We start from the raw sequence: 17457 nt of genomic DNA, 5'->3' as shown, positions 1-17457 counted from the left end.
TTCTAGTTAAACAATGATTTTATTGCTTGAGTACACTGTCAAATTTATGCAACCAGAGCAGAGGCTGTGGATGACTCGCTGAAAAGGAAAAAAAAAAAGGAGAGGGAAGAAGAGTTGGATTAATATAGGTCCCGCATATTCATTCACAGACTCTTAACACCTATAGCTATTTTCAAATAGCTAAAATAAACCACAAATATATAAAATGTATCAGAATGCCAAGGTTCCTGAATTAGTTTATTGCGCTCAAGTGTAAGGAACAAAGACGCTCACTCATCTAAGGGAGAACTGGCCAACACAAGGGAAAAAAACCTTTCTGGTGGAAACTGTCCAATGTTTGGAAATTAAGCATCATAATGAGCTATCTACACAAAAGTGAAGACAACATAGAAACCAGGAGCAGAGCCGTAAGCTGAAACTTTACCCACTATCTAAAAGTAATTCAAAGGACTTAGTCAGGTTTTAAATCAGGGGTCTGCAAACTACGGCGGTTTGCTGGTCTTTGTAAACAAAGTTTCAGCGGAACACAGCCATACCCATTTGTTTAGGTATTGTCTATCTGTATTGCTCCTAAAATGGCAGAGCTGAAAGAGTAGTCAACCACACAGCAGTGGCCTAAAACATTTACTAAAAGACCTTTTAGTACAGTTGCTACTGTATTTATTATATGGCTAATGTCTGTTCTTATTAACAAAAAAGGTTAATACTTACTATTTCCAATTTGGGGGGAGGACTCGTTTGGTCTTATAATATCGAGCCAACCGGTGAATACGGCTCTCGATCAGAATCAGTCGGAATTTAGCATCCTTATCCTGAAAGATAAAGATTTATTTTTATCCTAAAATGAAAATTAAAGGAATTTAAGAAAACCCCTCAAAACAACATAATCAAAAATTATTTTAACAAAAAAATTTATAGATACCAAGCACTTTAAGTTTTTTTAATATGTTTTTTATTTTTGAGAGACAGCATGAGCAGGGGAGGATCAGAGACAGAGAGAGAGAGGGAGACACAGAATCTGAAGCAGACTCAGGCTCTGAGCTGTCAGCACAGAGCCCGGCACGGGGCTCAAACCCACAAACTGTGAGAACATGACCTGAGCCAAAGTCGGACACTCAACTGACTGAGCCACCCAGGCACTTTAATGAATCACCCAATGCCCTGTAATAGAATCCTAGGCTGAGGTTCATGTGGCTAGGTTAAGTCATTAAGAGAATTTAAGGCTTCCAAAAATCTTAACATGAACGATTTGCAAAACTGTGTGAGTAAAAAAAACAAGAAACAAAACTCTACAAAAAATTTAAAAAAACACCTTAACATTTTCAAGCAAGTGAATATACTGCATCTAGGAAAGCCAGAGCCACACCTCTCCGCCCGGCCGGCCAATCTCTTCTGGTAGAATTTTTATTTTAAAGCAACTGTGGTGTGACTAGTCTGTGCTTCAAACCTCCTTAAGAAATTCAAATCAGATGCACTACAACTTTACTGAAGTAATAAACTCATATAAACAGTTCCATTCTCTTACTTTTCTGTTCCTCTCAAGATGCTTTCGAACAGCAACAGCTTTCTTAATCAAATGGTAGAGGTCTTCAGGGAGATCTGGAGCAAGTCCTTTGGACTTAAGAATTCTCAAAATTTTATTGCCTGTCACAAAACGTACTTGTGCAACACCATGAGAGTCTCTCAGAATCACGCCTGAAAAAAAAAAACAGTAATAAAAATCCCTCCACCAAATACACAACTGAAGAATGTGACATTCAAGGCTCTGAGATCAAGTCATTTCCCAAGTTTTCCTCCGTAAAACAGGGTTCCTTTTGTATCACAGAAAAACAACATGAGAAGGCAGGTAAGCTCACTCAGACATCCGAGGCAGATTTGCCTCATACTAAGAAAAACCCTTCCGCAGGTAACTGCAAATGCTGAAGACTACTGACATGGCGAACTTGCTGGATAATAAGTAGGCCACTGAAGAAGTCAACGAGATTCTCACGTATATCTGCTTAATAACTGAGCTTGAATCAGACACTCTTCTAAGATCTCTACATACATTATTTCTTAAATCTCAAAATAGCACCATCTGAACACTTGACAATTTATTATGTACTTCCTATTCGGTGTCATAGCTCTGGCTAGACTATATACGCCTCAAGAGGGCACAGTTTACCCTTTTTTCGGACTACTGTGGTCTCAGGGTCCAGAACCACAGGGTAGGTCAACAGTTACTGAATGAAACCATCTGCGCAAAGTTACACACAGCCTAAGTTCAAACCAAAACGTGAGTGTGTGACAAGTACTCTGAGCTGGCAATCCCAACTCCACTTCGTGGCCGAGTGACCTGGGGCTAGCTGTACAGCTGCGCGTTGCCTCGGTTTCCTCGACTGTAACATGGAGAACACTTCACAATCACTTGATAGTACAACTATCAGAGTTAAGTGAAGTCATTATATGTAAAATATGTAAAACCATTCAGTCAAAAGTAAATACTACCTAGCCCGTACTAAGTACTCATTAAATTTTGGCGAGCATTTTAATAATTTTGTAGTCTTCCAAATTAAGAGCTTGAGAGTTCACCAAATGAACACTTGGCCGCGGTCATCAGCGGTAAAGCCACGACAAACAAGCAAAAAACTTCAAAACACATATGCAAAGACTATTACCCCCAAAGACTTTTTCAGCTAGTTACACGAGGGTAGGCGGAAGCAGCTAGATTATATAGAAATACCCACCGATCTGTGAGGGAGTCAGGCCCTTCTTGGCCAGTTTGTAGATCTGCTCCTTCACGTCGTCGGACGTCAACTTCAACCACTGTTAAGGGAAAAGAAATTTGCCTTAGGACGAGAAACCAGGAATGGTACCTAAGCACACTGGGCCCTACCACCCACCCTGGGGAAGAGGAGCTCCCCATGCACATATGGCCCCCACACCTCGGTACCGCTTCTCCCGAGAGACCGGTGGTAGCCCCCCTCCCCGACTTCTCCCGCGGCCCCGCACGCTACTTACAGTGGGGACGCTGCGGCGGTAAGGCAGAGCCGACTGGGACAAGCCCTTCCTGGGGAGAGAAAGTCTCGCAATGAGGCGGTGGTGGTCAGTGCCACAATAACCTAGAACTTCATCCCCCCCGACTCGCTGCCCACATGCCCTCCTTTCGCCCCCATCCCGCGGCCCAAGGCTTGCAACCCCCACGGAAACCAGAGCTCACCCGGGAGCGTGCATGCGACCCATGATGGCGGCGGTCAGGCAGCGAAAAAGAGAGCGAGGGTAGGAACGCCGCAGGAAGCTACCCAGCACACAGGAAGTGACCTCACGTACGTCCACGCTTCTCCCGTGCAGGAGGCGGAGCTACGCGGCGGGGCTCCCGGCGACCCCGGGCTGCATATCCCGAAATGCATTTCGTTATTGTACTGCACGATTCCTGGAGCCGCAGGATTACATATCCCGGCGTGCATCGGTCTTTAAGGAGGCTCGTGACCAGCGCGGGAAACTAAGTCCGCTGCTAGCCGACTTTCTGGAAGAGCTGCCAGCGCCAAAAAGGTGCAGGTTCGAAATCCAGACTGGGAGTGGGCATGGAGCAGCTACAGTTTCAGGGATTGGTGGATTTGGTCCGTGCCCTAGAAAGGTCACCGAATTTGGGCACCTGAGGTTCAACTTTACAGTTATCCATTCATCAGCTCCAGGTCTTGTCTTGGCACCAGCTAAGTCAGTCTTTGCCTGCCCTTAATGAATCACAGGTATGATAATACCACGGTAGTAAGTGCTACACTGGAAGTCATGGTAGTTACCACGCAGTCACCGCTATCATTTTTTTTTAAAGTTTATTTATTTTGAGAGATAGAGCGTGTGGGAAAGGCAGAGAGAGGGAGAATCCCAGGCAGGTGTCATGCTCAGCCTGGATCCCAACTTGGGGCTCGATCTCACGACTGTGACATCATGACCTGAGCCTAAATCAAGTCGGACACAACCAACTGACCCAAATGCCCAGGAACCTGATTATCTTTTTTAAGGTGAAAAGGAGAATTAGATCTAAAAAGTTAGTTAACACATTTATTAAAAAGAGGTTCAGTGATCAATGGTCTTTAAGGATTGAACTTTTTTTAAAAATAGTTTATTACCGAGGTTTCCATAGAACACCCAGTGCTCTTCCCCGCCAAGTGCCCCTCTCCATGACCATCACCCCCTCCCTGTTCAGCCCTCAGTTTATTCTCAGTATTCCAGTCCCTCATGATTTGCCTCACTCCCCCTCCCTCTTTCCCTCCCCACCTTTCCTCTTCCCATGGTCCCATTAGGTTTCTCCTGTTAGACCTATGAGTGAAAACATATGGTATCTTTCTCTGCCTGACTTATTTCGCTTAGCAGGACTCCCTTTAGGTCCATCCATTTTTCTACAAATGGCCAGATTTCATTCTTTCTCATTGCCAGGTAGTATTCCATTGTGTGTGTGTATACATCTTCTTGATCCATTCATCTTTTAAACATTTTAACATGTGAGGTAAAATTCACATACCATAAAATTAGCCTTCTTAACCATTTGAAGTGTACAATTAGGTGCCTTTTAATATTTTCACAGTATTATGCAACCAACCATCACCACTAATTCCAGGAATTTTCATCACCCCAAAAAGAAGCCTTGTACTCTTTAAAGAATTACTTGCTAGGCTTCCCTGCCCCACCAGACCTGGCAACCACTACTCTGCTTTGTCTCTATTGATTTGCATATTCTGGACATTAAATATAAATGGAATCATACAATATGTGGCCTTTTGAGACTGGCTTCATTACCACAATGTTTTCAAGGTTTGTCCATGGTGTAGCATCTTCATTACTTTTTATGGTCAAATAACATTCTGTATGATTATACCACGTTTTACTATCCTTCAGTTGGTGGACACGTGGCTTATTTCTATTTGGCCATTATGAGTAATGCTATGAAAACTTATGTACAAGTTTGAATACTATCCAATTATCTTGGAAATTATATACATTATGAATTGCTAGGTTATAGGGTAACTTTAACTTTTTTGGCAGCTGCCAAATGTCTTCTACATCGGTGGCACCACTTTACATTTCCCACTAGCAATGTATGAGGTCTCAAAGTTCTCTAGACTTTAAAAAACAACAAAAATTTTATTAAGCAGGCTCCATGCCTAAATATAGGACTTGAACTCACGACCTTGAGATCAAGAGTTGGATGCTTTACCAACTGAGCCAGCCAGGAGTGCCCTACCACTTTTAAATTCTAGCTATCCTAGTGGGTATGAATTGGTATCTCATAGTAGTTTTGAGATATGTAGAGCCCGCTTGGGATTCTCTATCCCTTTCTCTTTGCCTCTCCCTGGCTCATACTCTCAAACATTAAAAAAAAAACAAAACAAAAAAACAAAAAAAACCGGGGCGCCAGGGTGGCTCAGTCGGTTAAGCTTCCAGCTTCAGCTCGGGTCAGGATCTCACCGTTCGTGGGTTTGAGCCCCGCATCGGGCTCTGTGCTGGCAGCTAGCTCAGAGCCTGGAGCCTGCTTCAGATTCTGTGTCTCCCCCTCTCTGACCCTCCCCAGCTTATGCTGTCTCTCTCTGTCTCTCAAAAATAAATTAAAAAAAAAAAACAAAAAAAAACCCCTCTGGTCTAATCCAAGGTTACAAAAATGTACACCTATGTTTTCCTCTAAGAGATTAATTTTCAGCTATGTTTATATCTTTGATCTATTTTGAATTTTTGCATATGCTATACCACTCCTACACTTCATTCTTTGGCATGTGGCTAATTGTCCCAGTACCATTTGCTAAAAAAAAAAAAAACTCCCATTTTGATGGTGGCAGTCTTGTGTCTTTCCTGGATTACGATTCAAAAAAAAAAAATAACCAGTTATTCTAGAAACGAAAAATATTAACCACCAAAACTAAAAACTCAATGGAGTAGGTGCGTGGGTGGCTTAGTGGGTTGAGCATCAGACTTCAGCTCAGGTCACCATCTCATGGTTCATGAGTTTAAGCCCCTGTTGGGCTCTGTGCTGACAGCTCAGAGCCTGGAGCCTGCTTCAGATTCTGTTGTCTCCCTCCCTCTCTTAAAAATAAACATTAAATTAAAAGAATTAAAAAACTCCAAAACTCAATGGAGGACTTAAACCGTTAAAGAGAAAAGTAGTAAATTGGAAAGGAAGTCACAATAAATTATTCAGAGTTGAAGATTTAAGAATCCTAAAAACACAACAACAAAAAAAGGAAAGAAAAAAGACATCCTAGTTAACACAGATAAAACGAGACTAGCCCTACGGTAATAACTGAAGGTGTGTGATGGATTCATTCACAGAGTTCATTACACTGTTATCTAATTTTGTATATGTCTAAGTTTTACATGATAAAGTATTTCAAAAAAGGGTGAAATTAAGGCCCCCCCGCAACTGAAACTGGGTTTATCACTCCAGGAAAATGGCTTTGTGTAAGTTATTAGTCTTTCATGGTCTCTGGGCCCCTTTACATATTCTCTGCAGGTCAAAGAACCATAGATTCACACTGGTATTATTCTAAGATGGAGGTAAAATATTAGAGGAATCTACATTTCTGTTTTGTAGATAGGTATATAACATGCTGTTACTATACTATGTAATATTTAAATAAACCACCAAAGACCATGGACCATACTCAGAGAAGTCTATAAATATTGCCTATTTTGTCATTCCAGCTATATGAAACGGTGATGGGGCAAAGTGGCAATTCAGACCTTCAAAGAACCACACTTAGAAGTCAGATTTTCAGGGGCAACTGACAGATCAGTTTTGAAATTCAGGATTTTTGAACTTAATATTAGCTCCTGGGTGAGAAACAAAGTACACAACAGTGAGCTCACATCAAATTAAGTAAACTCTGTCCTCAATGTGGGGCTCGAACTCACGATCCCAAGATCAAGAGTTGCCACACTCTACCAACTGAGCCAGGCAGGCTCCCCGAGTTCATACAAAATTTGGAACCAAAAATGTTAGTATGTTGACAAGTAAAGAAATGATAGCAGAGTTCCTTTATTCCAGAAATATTTTAATACAATTGTAGTACAGTTATGAAGACACATTCAATCCACTGAATATATTCAAGGTATTAATAAAAATATTATACATCTTTACTGTCTTAATATAATTAAAGTATTTGGTTCTTATAGATGAGATTACTTGTCATATTCATTCATATTTGTGCTGCTAATCGAACAGCATGTAAGTAAATCCATGGATTATGGTAAGTGGGGCGTTAGCCTTTTTTGATCTGAAGTCTAAGTATCAAAATTGAGTATCTTCTTTTTTAAATACCTCAATACTTGAATCCTAGAAAGAACAGTCAACCAATTTAAGGCAAGATATTGAAACTTTTATACAACTTCAATTTGAAAAGATAAAAGAATACTTTATCAAATATCGTACATGCCTTAACAGTTAGCTACCTATAGGTTTTTATAAAGGCAATTAATAAAAATGTCAGTGCAAGTTCTACATTGGGTTCCTCAGTAGAGAAAATAATAGGTTCTTGGAATAAACCATTATTTTCAAATCCCAAAACACTGCAAGAGGAAAAAATTTTTCTGGTGCAGGACTTACATGTAGCATAGTTATTTTTACTCGGTAAAGATAGATATAAAACATTGTGGTTATACATAAAAATTAGTGTCTTGGTGAGTCTGCTTAAATTTTTGCTTCAGACTTACTTTAATGCAAGCTTTACAAAATGTTTTTTTAAAAAACAACTGATTTAAAATCTACCGATAATAGTGCAAAGAGGCGTCTCTGTCCTTTTTTTTCTTTTGTAAGGGCTGAAGATTAGCATTATACAAAGAAATAACTTATATTAAAATATATGTAAAACATGTGTGCATTTTTTTAAATGACCAAAGAAGGCACAAAATGAGTTAAATTAAGAAAAAAACATTGTCACTTGTTCTGAATTCTGGTTAACTGTACAGTATCAACCATAATATACATTTTAAGGTAAGAAATCCACATTTGTTGTGATAGAAAAGTGACATCACATTTTCTAGCTCTATTACTTGTGCTAAAAGACACTGCTGTAACAAACTGCAAATAGGCAGTATACATGGAGTCCAATTAACAATGGCCTTTTACCAAGACAGTACTTTTTTTTATGTTTTCCTTTCTTTTTACAGTGGCTAAGTGATAAAACTCATGGAATGGAATTAGGTCTTAAAGCTAAAGGTAAAATATATAGCTCTTCTTTATATCCGCAAAAGTACTTGTACATTTTAAGGAAATGTTAACTGGATGTGGAAAAAGAAAAAAAAATGGTGTGCTTTGATCTGCATTTTAATTAAATTATTAAATAGACAACACATTTTAACATTAAAAAAAGACATTCATATATCATACTAACAGGGTTTCCTACAAATGGACCATTAGTGTTAGGCACCAAAAATTTCAAGTGGTTTTTTTTTTTCCTTTTTCTTTTTTTTTTTTTAACCTGTCCCATTGGTACATCCTCAACCATTCTATTTCTGCTCTGTAGGTTTCACCATTTACATTAAACATTTACACAGTTCCCAAATATTATGTAATGGGCAACTGATGTGGGGGCTGTCCTTTCTCTGCTGGTCTTCTTCATTGCATGTTTTGTCAGTTACCTCACAGCAACTAGATTACTACAATCTCGATTACCATTCAAAAAGTGTCAGAAATTCCATTCTAGCCATGAGAATATATAAACATATTTATTCAAACTAAACACAAAATTATGTGTGCAGGTGAATAATAAAAATAAATCTTATCCTTACTGGTTACTGCAGAATAATTTCAATTATGTCCCTTATGATTCTGAATCCCATTATATTAAAGAAAGTAATCCATGTGAATGTATAATGTTTACAAATATAAGACAGCTTACAAGACAAACTTTGCTATAAAAAAATCTACATTAAAATTCAGTCTGGACCCTAGAATTCTTGTCCTGGGCCTCTAGTGAAGAGTCTTCTCTGTTCAGGGAGTTCTTCTACCAAATAGGAATGGGAACATGAGTGAACAATTTTCACTTGCTTAATGAGGAAGAGGAACATAGATACATGGAGATGGGTTACCAAAGTTCAATTCACACTACTGGGAATAAATGTAGGATTATAATGGAATGATGGAATTGATTATACAGTGACACTGGTGAATCTCATTCAGTTATGGAGCAACAAAAACATAAATCAAATGTTTAAGTCACATGAGAAGTAGAAAAACTTATCTTCCTGTCGGAAAAACATTAGTAAGTGTACTTAATTCTTACCTATGATAAGTTGAAAGTGAGTGGAAACTACTTACTAATTCTTTATCAACTCAGGTAAGTATCAGAATGAAGTGCCAGGGAAGCATATGAAGTTAAGGCACCATTACTTACAACTTCAGTGATTGGCACTTATTCTGAAAGAGGCTTTAAAGACATGGGTGATAAAAAGCAGTACTGTTTTCTCCTACTTCTATAAACTACAGAGTAGTTCTGAACATAACTATTTGTGCTTTGCTTTTCAGCCCTGTGAATAGCAGCTGCATTTTCTGGTAACATCCTGCACCTTTCCTTTCCTTTGGTGTTTGCCAACACACACAATGGTAAAGGCTATAAAAGATGCAGAACAGGAAAACAAACAAGCTGTGTCTGTGTAAGAAACAATGCAAAACCGATGGCTGAACTGACACAGTACTATCGGACCAAACTAAAGCTATTACTCTGAATTACTCAAGAAAGGATTAAATCCCTCACCAACCCAAAGTCTTTTTCAGGACTGCTTATATATTAAGTTTAGAGTTTATAGCATTCTATATAATGATTTTAAAACAGCAATGGCTTCATCAAGTTCTTAAAGTTAATTATGTGACTGTTGGTCCAACAGATGTATTGAAATGTAATAAGTACATTTACTTTATAATTTCTGTCCAAGTATAAAAATACTATACAAACTTCGCAAGTGTGTATGTGTTTACATGTTTCTAACTATTCTTGCTTCCAAAGCTCAGAAATTCACTATCTTACAAATAGGTTGCTGCAGTCAGCTGATACCACTTAACTGTCTCTTTGCTCAAGTTGAAATCCTTTAAAGGCAGGGTTATTCCACCTAAGAAAAAATTCTCCCGCAGAGATTCTGCACTGAGAACACTGAGTTGAAGTTCTCTCTGTCTTAGGGTTTCCTTGCTATATCCACTGTACACAAGCTGTAGCAAAAGCAAAAAGAAACAGTAAGTTACATATTATTTTAAATAAAAGCAGAAGTGAGATTAGTAGAGAGACTACAATTGATGACATCGACTGTGACACATCTGGTAGAATGTGTCTCATACTTTAGATGCACATTTTGTATTCAGGAATCTTGGATTATCATTATCATTCTGTCGGACACAGAAATGCACAAAGTAGAAAATTACTGACTAAAAACTAACTATGGATTTTCTGAGATGGAGGTATGGCAAAGGGAAAAATCAATTACAAGGCAGATGCTGGATACCTGGGCAAGAAAATGGAAGGAAGCAAGATGGGATAACATAATAATTTTACAAAAAATTAGGGATTAGAATTTCCTTTTGTTGTCTCTTCTGTTGGATTTTATAGGCAATGAAATGACAATTCCTGATTATCCACACTTCACTGCAAATTCACCAAGTACACATGAAGTTTACAGCAAATCTGGAATGTTGAAAAGCTCTTTGAAAGACATTAAGACTAGATTTTTTTCCCCAACAAAGCCTCATCATAACTTCTAAGAAATCTCACTTTAATCTAGTCCTTGTCACTGTTTGATTAATAAAAACTAAAAACTGACATTTCATTTCTTGAAAGTACAATACTACCAACTAGAAAAAAGCCAATACTACTTTCTGAGAACACCACCACTTGGTCTTCATCAAATACTGTATATGCTTTTAACAAACTTATAACCTTGATGAAAATCCATATTTATTTTCTTCCAAATCTCTATCCAGACATTTTTGTTAATGTACACAAATAATGTGGTGTTTATCCTGAAAAGGTAGTTGACTACGGGTTGGCAGGCTTTAATTAGATAAGTAAGTTTCTAAGTTCTGAGTCACTAAGCAAAGTCACAGTTCTGTTCCACACTGTTCAGTTGATACTTTGCTTATTGCTTTTAGTTTAGAGCACTCTATATGAAGAGGGTTGCTGGCAGACTAAAACCAGTTAGGAAGAGGAGGATTTTTAAATTACATCCTATCAAATAAAGGTAAAAGTACTGACAGTGTTTTAAAAGGATAAACAGGAAGGGCATTTGAACTTCGGTTATAAGAAGAGCTGCCAGTAGAAGGAGAAAAAGAGTACTAGTTTTGTGTGGTTGCAAGAGGCACAACTGAAACCCACCAAGTGCAAACGACAGGGAGTGAAGATTTCAGCCCAGTATAAAAAATAATCTAAGAGTTGAAACTGCCCAAAACAAAGTGGATGGCCTGGAAGTATTTGAGCACAGACTGGATATCCACTTCTTGAAAATGTAGAGGGGGTTCAAACCCTGGAAGGGTGGTTGAATAATAACCCCTAAGATCTTTTAAAACCTAAGGGTCAGTGATGGCAGGTTCAATTCTGCAACACTTTTGTTAAAACCACTAGACTGCTATTTAGTAGCTTTACTAGTACAATAAGTAGTTCTCCAACTGATACCTAAAAAATTTAAAGTGTTTAAACCTTAAAATCTCAAAAGAACAAATCTAGGACATTTTTAGAAATTTATTTTAACTTACCATCTCATTGAATGTTGGATTCCTAGTTTTTCGTGAGATTTTGGTTTTACGTTTGGATGTTTTGTGGGTATCCGGAAGTAGGTATGTTTTGACGTAAGGATTTGGGTCAGCTCCATCTTCGGTAACCTATAAAGGAAAGCATTCCCTTAACAGTAATACTTCCTACTGAGGAATAGGTTTTCTCTACAGTCATCATTATTTGTAAACACTCACAAGATCTTTGATGTGCATCACCATGATGAAAAGAGTACCATTTCGGTAAGAGACAGATAATTTTACTGCTCCTCCAATTTGGCCTGGAGTAGGACTGAAAGGACCTGCATCTGAAAATATAAATACATTCATCTTTATTTTATCTTGCTTGCATTGGTTCAAACAACAACAAAAGAAATTTGCTGTAATCCCACAACCATCGCACGTCAGGAAAGAAAAAGGTAAATAACCTAATAGGCCACTGATTTATAGTTCTTTAGTAACCACACTATCAGGAAAATGATGTTTATCCAGAAATTGATTGCCTTGGAAAGAATACCTCTCTTTCACTCTCATCGGACCACGGTCAACCCCACTGCCAACAACCCCGCTGTCCCTCTGCCACATCCACTGGCAATTACAGACTTGCATGTCATAGGGAAACTGAGTTATCAAGGAAGAGAAAAAAATAATCTCACCTGCAGACCTAGCTATTCCTTCAGCTTTTTCATCACGAAGTAAAGGGTGGAAAAAAGTACAAACAAGGTCACACTAAGACAGAAAAGAAAAAAACCATTAATTTAAATATTATATAGCACACAAAAAAGTATGTTGTTATTTTTCAATCAGGACAGTCACCTCGGCTACATCCGTTGAAGCGCCCATCAAACTCTGTAAATAACTATTTAACTCAATTTTCCTTTTGGCTGCTACATCTTTTATGTGTGTTCTTCCCAGAACCATCCTATTAGGAAAACTACAAAAGAAAACAAAAACAAGTGGCATTTAAATGTTCACCTGGAAGTATTTATAGAATTAATTATAATATTTAAATAGAAATATTTTTAAAAATATATACTTAAATACAAAGTGCAGCCTTAATCTTCTAGAAAGTAAGTTTTTGTAATTTCTTTTCAAAGTACTAGAGATGAAATAGTTTAAGTACCTGTTATCTTTTTATAAACCTTGGTACAAAAGACACATTGTTTTGCTATTTTGCTATTTATTACTTATTTTCTACTATTTCTTCTCAAGATCAGTCTATTCACAATTATTTTATGCGTATCTTCTAAAATAATCATTACTCAATCAGCCAAAGTGATTGTTGAATATTAGTCCCATACTAGGTCAATACTGTGTCCACAAGTGACATAGGGTGTAAATAAAGATAATCTTAACTCTGCCTAATATGCTGGCAGTGGAAAATGAGACTGCACATAGAAATAAACTCTGATACTCACTTTGTTGGCTCTTTAACTTCTGAAATCTAGTCTTAGAAGAATGAGAGCAACTTGACACAGGAAATCTATTGGTCATCAGCCACATCAAAACTGAGGATTTTGAAAGAGTAACAGATACAAAACTAAGTACTAAAATTTTAACTAACAGTCTCAATGCCTCAGCTGATTTTTTTTTTCCAAGGAGCTGAGTACGGCCATAATTATTTCTGCAGTGATTTAAAATCTGACTTTCCTAAAACCAAGACTCCAAATATTACCTTGTGTTGCTCATTGTGGCAGAGACAACAAACTGAAAGGTTCAACTAAGTTCCTTGACCTCATTGTAAAGGTAGTGGAAGCAATGATTTACCTAACCCTATATGATCTGTTAAAAAAAAGCTTCAATGGAAATTAGAAAGCTAGAAAATCCTGTATTTTAAGCTTAGGATCTTGATCATTTATTCACTATTCATTCACCAAAAATGTACCGTTCCCTGTCTACGGACGGTACTGGTACTGGGCCCTGGGCCTACAAAGGAAGATACGCCACGTGTGGTCCACGGTATCTCACCACGTGTTTACACACAACTTTTGACCTAAACTTGGCAAGAAATTGTTTCTATGAAAAAAGTATTAATATACAACAAAGGGAACATACCCTGGTAACTTCCAAAGTGGAAAAATAATACTGAGCTTATTGTGAAGCTCCTGAAATTCATCAAATGTCCGGAACACAAATGATGGCTCAAGCTGTCCTTCCCTCAAAATTCGGATTACATAAATCTGAAAAGAAATCACACCCCAAATGCATTAAATTAAAAAAAAATACTTTCCTGACAGAAAATTTATAGTTTAACCATTCTATGTAGTCCAAGTGCTTTTAAATTACTAATCTATATGTCACTGATAGAAACAGCAAACATAAAAGTGATTTTATTTATACAGTACATCAACTATATCTAAGAGTTATAGTAACCACTGTTAAGATATAGAAACAAGAAGTGGAAAGTGAAAGTCACGTATTTCCAGGATCAAATATAGTAAATGTACTTCCTGAAATTTATAAATTTAGTACATTTCCAATGAGCATTTAATGAGTTCATTTAGAAGAGTAAATGAGAAAAGCAAAACTTGTGGTGGCAGGAAGATCAGCAAAAACTTGTCTCACTGGATGAACTATGGTAAAGTCACAGTACTTTACAGAATACAATACTGGTATAGAAATGTCATGGATATCTACAGAAAAACAGAAATAAATTCAGGAATATATACATATATATTTAGTACACTTAAACTACCACTATAATATTCTATATTATAATATACTAATGTCATAAATCATTGAGGGAAAGAATAGAATACTTAGTAAAGTGGTGTTAGGATAAAACACTAAATAAATTTACAAATATTTACTAATAGGTGAAAATTAAAATAAAATTGCTTTATAAAATATCACTTTATCAAAAATTTAAAGACTGTGCCGCAAAGTATTTCCCAGCAAAACTATTAGCATGAGAGTGAAAAATAAAACAGATGATCATGCTATCCTATTGGGGGACAAGAGGAAGCATACTAAAGATCATGTTTTTGTTCAAAGATGAACTTTGTATGTGTGTTTTATAACCCTTCATCCTGAGAAAGTGGAATGAGAACTAAAGACTTTATATGCTTCTAAGTAGGTTGAATTTATATTATGAGCAAGCTTTACCTTAAAATCAAGAACAAATTGAAGGCAGGAGACAAATGTTAGTCTTCCCTTCAGAGACCAGACTATAAAGGTGGTGCTTTTTCTCCTGCCTTCAATTTGTTCTTATAGTCTGGTCTCTGAAGGGAAGACTAATATTTGTCCCCTATGGTTTGGGAGCAAATTACCAAAAATAAATACCAAAAATATTTATATTTGGATCATCCATGGAGAAAAGAATGAAAAGAACAAGTATTAGGAACTGTAGCAGAGTCAATGAAGGAACCAAGAAAGAACAACAGTAATGCATGCATGAGTCTCTATAAATACCAAAATCAAACTTACATAATGTTTATCCGGGTTGTATTTCTTATGATACGTAAAAACAGAGACTTCCTTGATTCTACCATCTTGTCTAAACGAGTATGTTTTGGGTGAAAATGAAAGGATGGGTTCATCATTGGAAGGAAGACCAGAAAAACGCAACTGAGCAAGATTGTGAATGAAGAAGTTAAACTTTGTGGCAATGCTTCCCAAACTTGATTCAATAAGCCTACAAAACAATCAGAAATATGTTAATAGTAAATGTTCATAAGAAAACATGTTCAGTTCCTTATCATAATAAAAGATAAAAAACATTTTCATTCCTTTTTAAAAAAATTTTTTTAGATTTCACTTTTAATCTCTACACTCAATGTGAGGCTTGAACACACAATCCTGAGATCGAGTCGCACACTCTATCAAATAAGTCAGCCAGACATCCTTTAAATTTTTACCTGTGTGTGTGTGTGTGTGTGTGTGCGCGCACACGTGAATGTATACTTTTTTTTTTTTTTTAAGTAAGCTCTAGGCCCACCATGGAGCCTGAGCTAATGACCCTGAAGATCAAGAGTCACATGCTCTACTGACTGAGTCAGGCACCCTATTTTCATTCCTTTTAAAATATTAAGCAGATCCTCACTTTGTCAAGGGTTTCCTTTGTTCTTCAGACCAAACACCCATTAAAAGATATTCCATCCCAACAAAACATTTTAGCACAAGAAAATGTCCATTCCATCCCATCCCACTGTCTCCAAGAAGCAATGCTTGCATTTCTTCAGCTTTGTGGGGTCCAATACCCCCCAATCATAGAAGATGATTGGTATAATGCCAAAAATGATAATTATTTAATCCCCCCCTTTATTTATTTTGAGAGAGCAAATGCGCACATGTGAATTGGGGAGGGACAGAGAGGGGGAGACAGAGAATCCGAAGTGGGCTCTGTGCTGACAGCAGAGAGCCTGATGCTTGGACTCATGAACTATGAGATCACGACCTGAGCTGAAACCAAGAGTCACAGTTGGACACTTTAAAACTGAGCCACCCAGGAGCCCCTTTAATTACAGTTTAATAAACAGGGAAGGTAGCAACTCAACAGGCATAGAAGGAAGCATTGGAAAATAATTCAAATAGTAGTGGAATCTGGAATCAGATTCCTTCTTCAGATAATCATAATTTCTCTTAGTTGGAAAAAAAGTTTTGATAGGATAGGGAGTTTGGTGGGAATAAATCTGGAAGACAGGCTTAAGCAAAATATTTTAGGCATGCAAAAGAAACAAGAAGTCTCAGAAACGGATAAAGAAATCCCGAAAGAAGGAAGAGATTCAAAAAGAAAAGTCAAGAACCTCACACAAAGGTTCTTGCCTTGCAATGGACTGAATATTTGTATCCTCCAAAATTCATGTTGAGCCCCAACCCCATAGGGCCTTTATGATAGAGTTAGTAAGATTAGAGGAGGTCATAAGGATATGAATAAAGCTGTGATCTAAAAGGATTAGTGTCCTTATAAGAAGAGACAAGAAAGCTTATGCTTTTTTGTTCTGAATCTCCTTCTTTCATGTGAGGAAACTTCAAGAAGGCAATCGTCTGTAAGCTAGAGCCCTCACCAGGAAGTGAATCAGCTGGCTCCTTGACCTTGAACTTCCCAGCTGCCAGAACTAAGAGAAAATAACTGTCTGTTTTTTAAGCCATGTCCTCTATGATATTTTGTTATGGCAGCTCAAGCAGACAAATACACGCCTGCTTTATAGTTTTGCCTAGAAGAGACAATGAATCTCTTTCAAAAAACAAAGCAAAACCCATCAATACCTAAATTATCAGGATTAGTTTGGAAGGCTATACAAAAGTCAGCTTCCTTCAATGCAATTCAGGCCAGACTCTTGAGACTAGGAAAGTCCAGTCCAGTTTTCTATCTCTTCTCCACTGAGAGGAAGAAGGCGAGAAAAAGGAGAGAAAAGAACATGAGCTCAACAGTCCCTCCCTGCTGTGGCATAATAATGAGGTGGTATCACTATACCACAATAACTAGATGAGCAATCTGATCACCAGACTTTTAGAACATATTTGCCAGGAAGATCTACTTTTAAAGCAAAAATGAGAAGTTCAAATGCCAATAATTAGTATATGTGTTTTAAGTACTATGTCATACAGTAACAATTTACTACAGTAGTGTCCCAGAGTTTGCGGTTTTAAGCATTTATAATATCCACAAAAATTGTTATGGCAGAATCCTGAAAAACAAATTAGCACAGATATTATTTTAGAAAAAAACAAAAACCAAATTCTTGTATTTGGCATTATAGAAAATATGTTTTGCAGAAACAGTTCATAAATAGGAT

The 17457-nt window shown here is 37.4% G+C and overlaps 2 protein-coding genes across 5 annotated transcripts in view; both read right to left on the bottom strand.

The window, feature by feature from the left end:
• On the bottom strand, positions 1–3262 carry RPS13 (ribosomal protein S13). The gene is made up of 6 exons (XM_029956761.1): positions 3200–3262; positions 3001–3049; positions 2727–2805; positions 1526–1695; positions 712–812; positions 1–78 (listed from the first exon to the last, which is right to left on the bottom strand). Exons 1-6 carry the CDS (start codon positions 3220–3222, stop codon positions 45–47), a joined length of 456 nt encoding a protein of 151 aa, XP_029812621.1. The 5' UTR covers positions 3223–3262; the 3' UTR covers positions 1–44.
• A 3739-nt stretch (positions 3263–7001) lies between these two features.
• The window catches only part of PIK3C2A (phosphatidylinositol-4-phosphate 3-kinase catalytic subunit type 2 alpha), a 110925-nt gene continuing 100469 nt past the window's right edge, over positions 7002–17457 (bottom strand). For 3 of the 4 annotated variants that reach the window (XM_029956653.1, XM_029956655.1, XM_029956654.1), the window contains 7 exons: positions 15146–15353; positions 13775–13899; positions 12536–12653; positions 12376–12448; positions 11918–12027; positions 11705–11830; positions 7002–10171 (listed from right to left, as the gene is read on the bottom strand). In XM_029956653.1, coding sequence (XP_029812513.1) covers positions 9989–10171; positions 11705–11830; positions 11918–12027; positions 12376–12448; positions 12536–12653; positions 13775–13899; positions 15146–15353 — 943 coding nt within the window. In that variant the 3' untranslated portion in view covers positions 7002–9988. Of the gene's footprint in view, positions 10172–11704; positions 11831–11917; positions 12028–12375; positions 12449–12535; positions 12654–13137; positions 13228–13774; positions 13900–15145; positions 15354–17457 lie in introns of those variants that run through there. The other variant, XR_003915308.1, reaches the window with a different exon arrangement.

Source organism: Suricata suricatta, chromosome 11 (genome assembly GCF_006229205.1).
Source record: "Suricata suricatta isolate VVHF042 chromosome 11, meerkat_22Aug2017_6uvM2_HiC, whole genome shotgun sequence".
NCBI classification, from domain to species: Eukaryota; Metazoa; Chordata; class Mammalia; order Carnivora; family Herpestidae; genus Suricata; species Suricata suricatta.
Note: the sequence above shows the minus strand (reverse complement) of the source record. Positions and strands in the feature narration are given on the sequence as shown.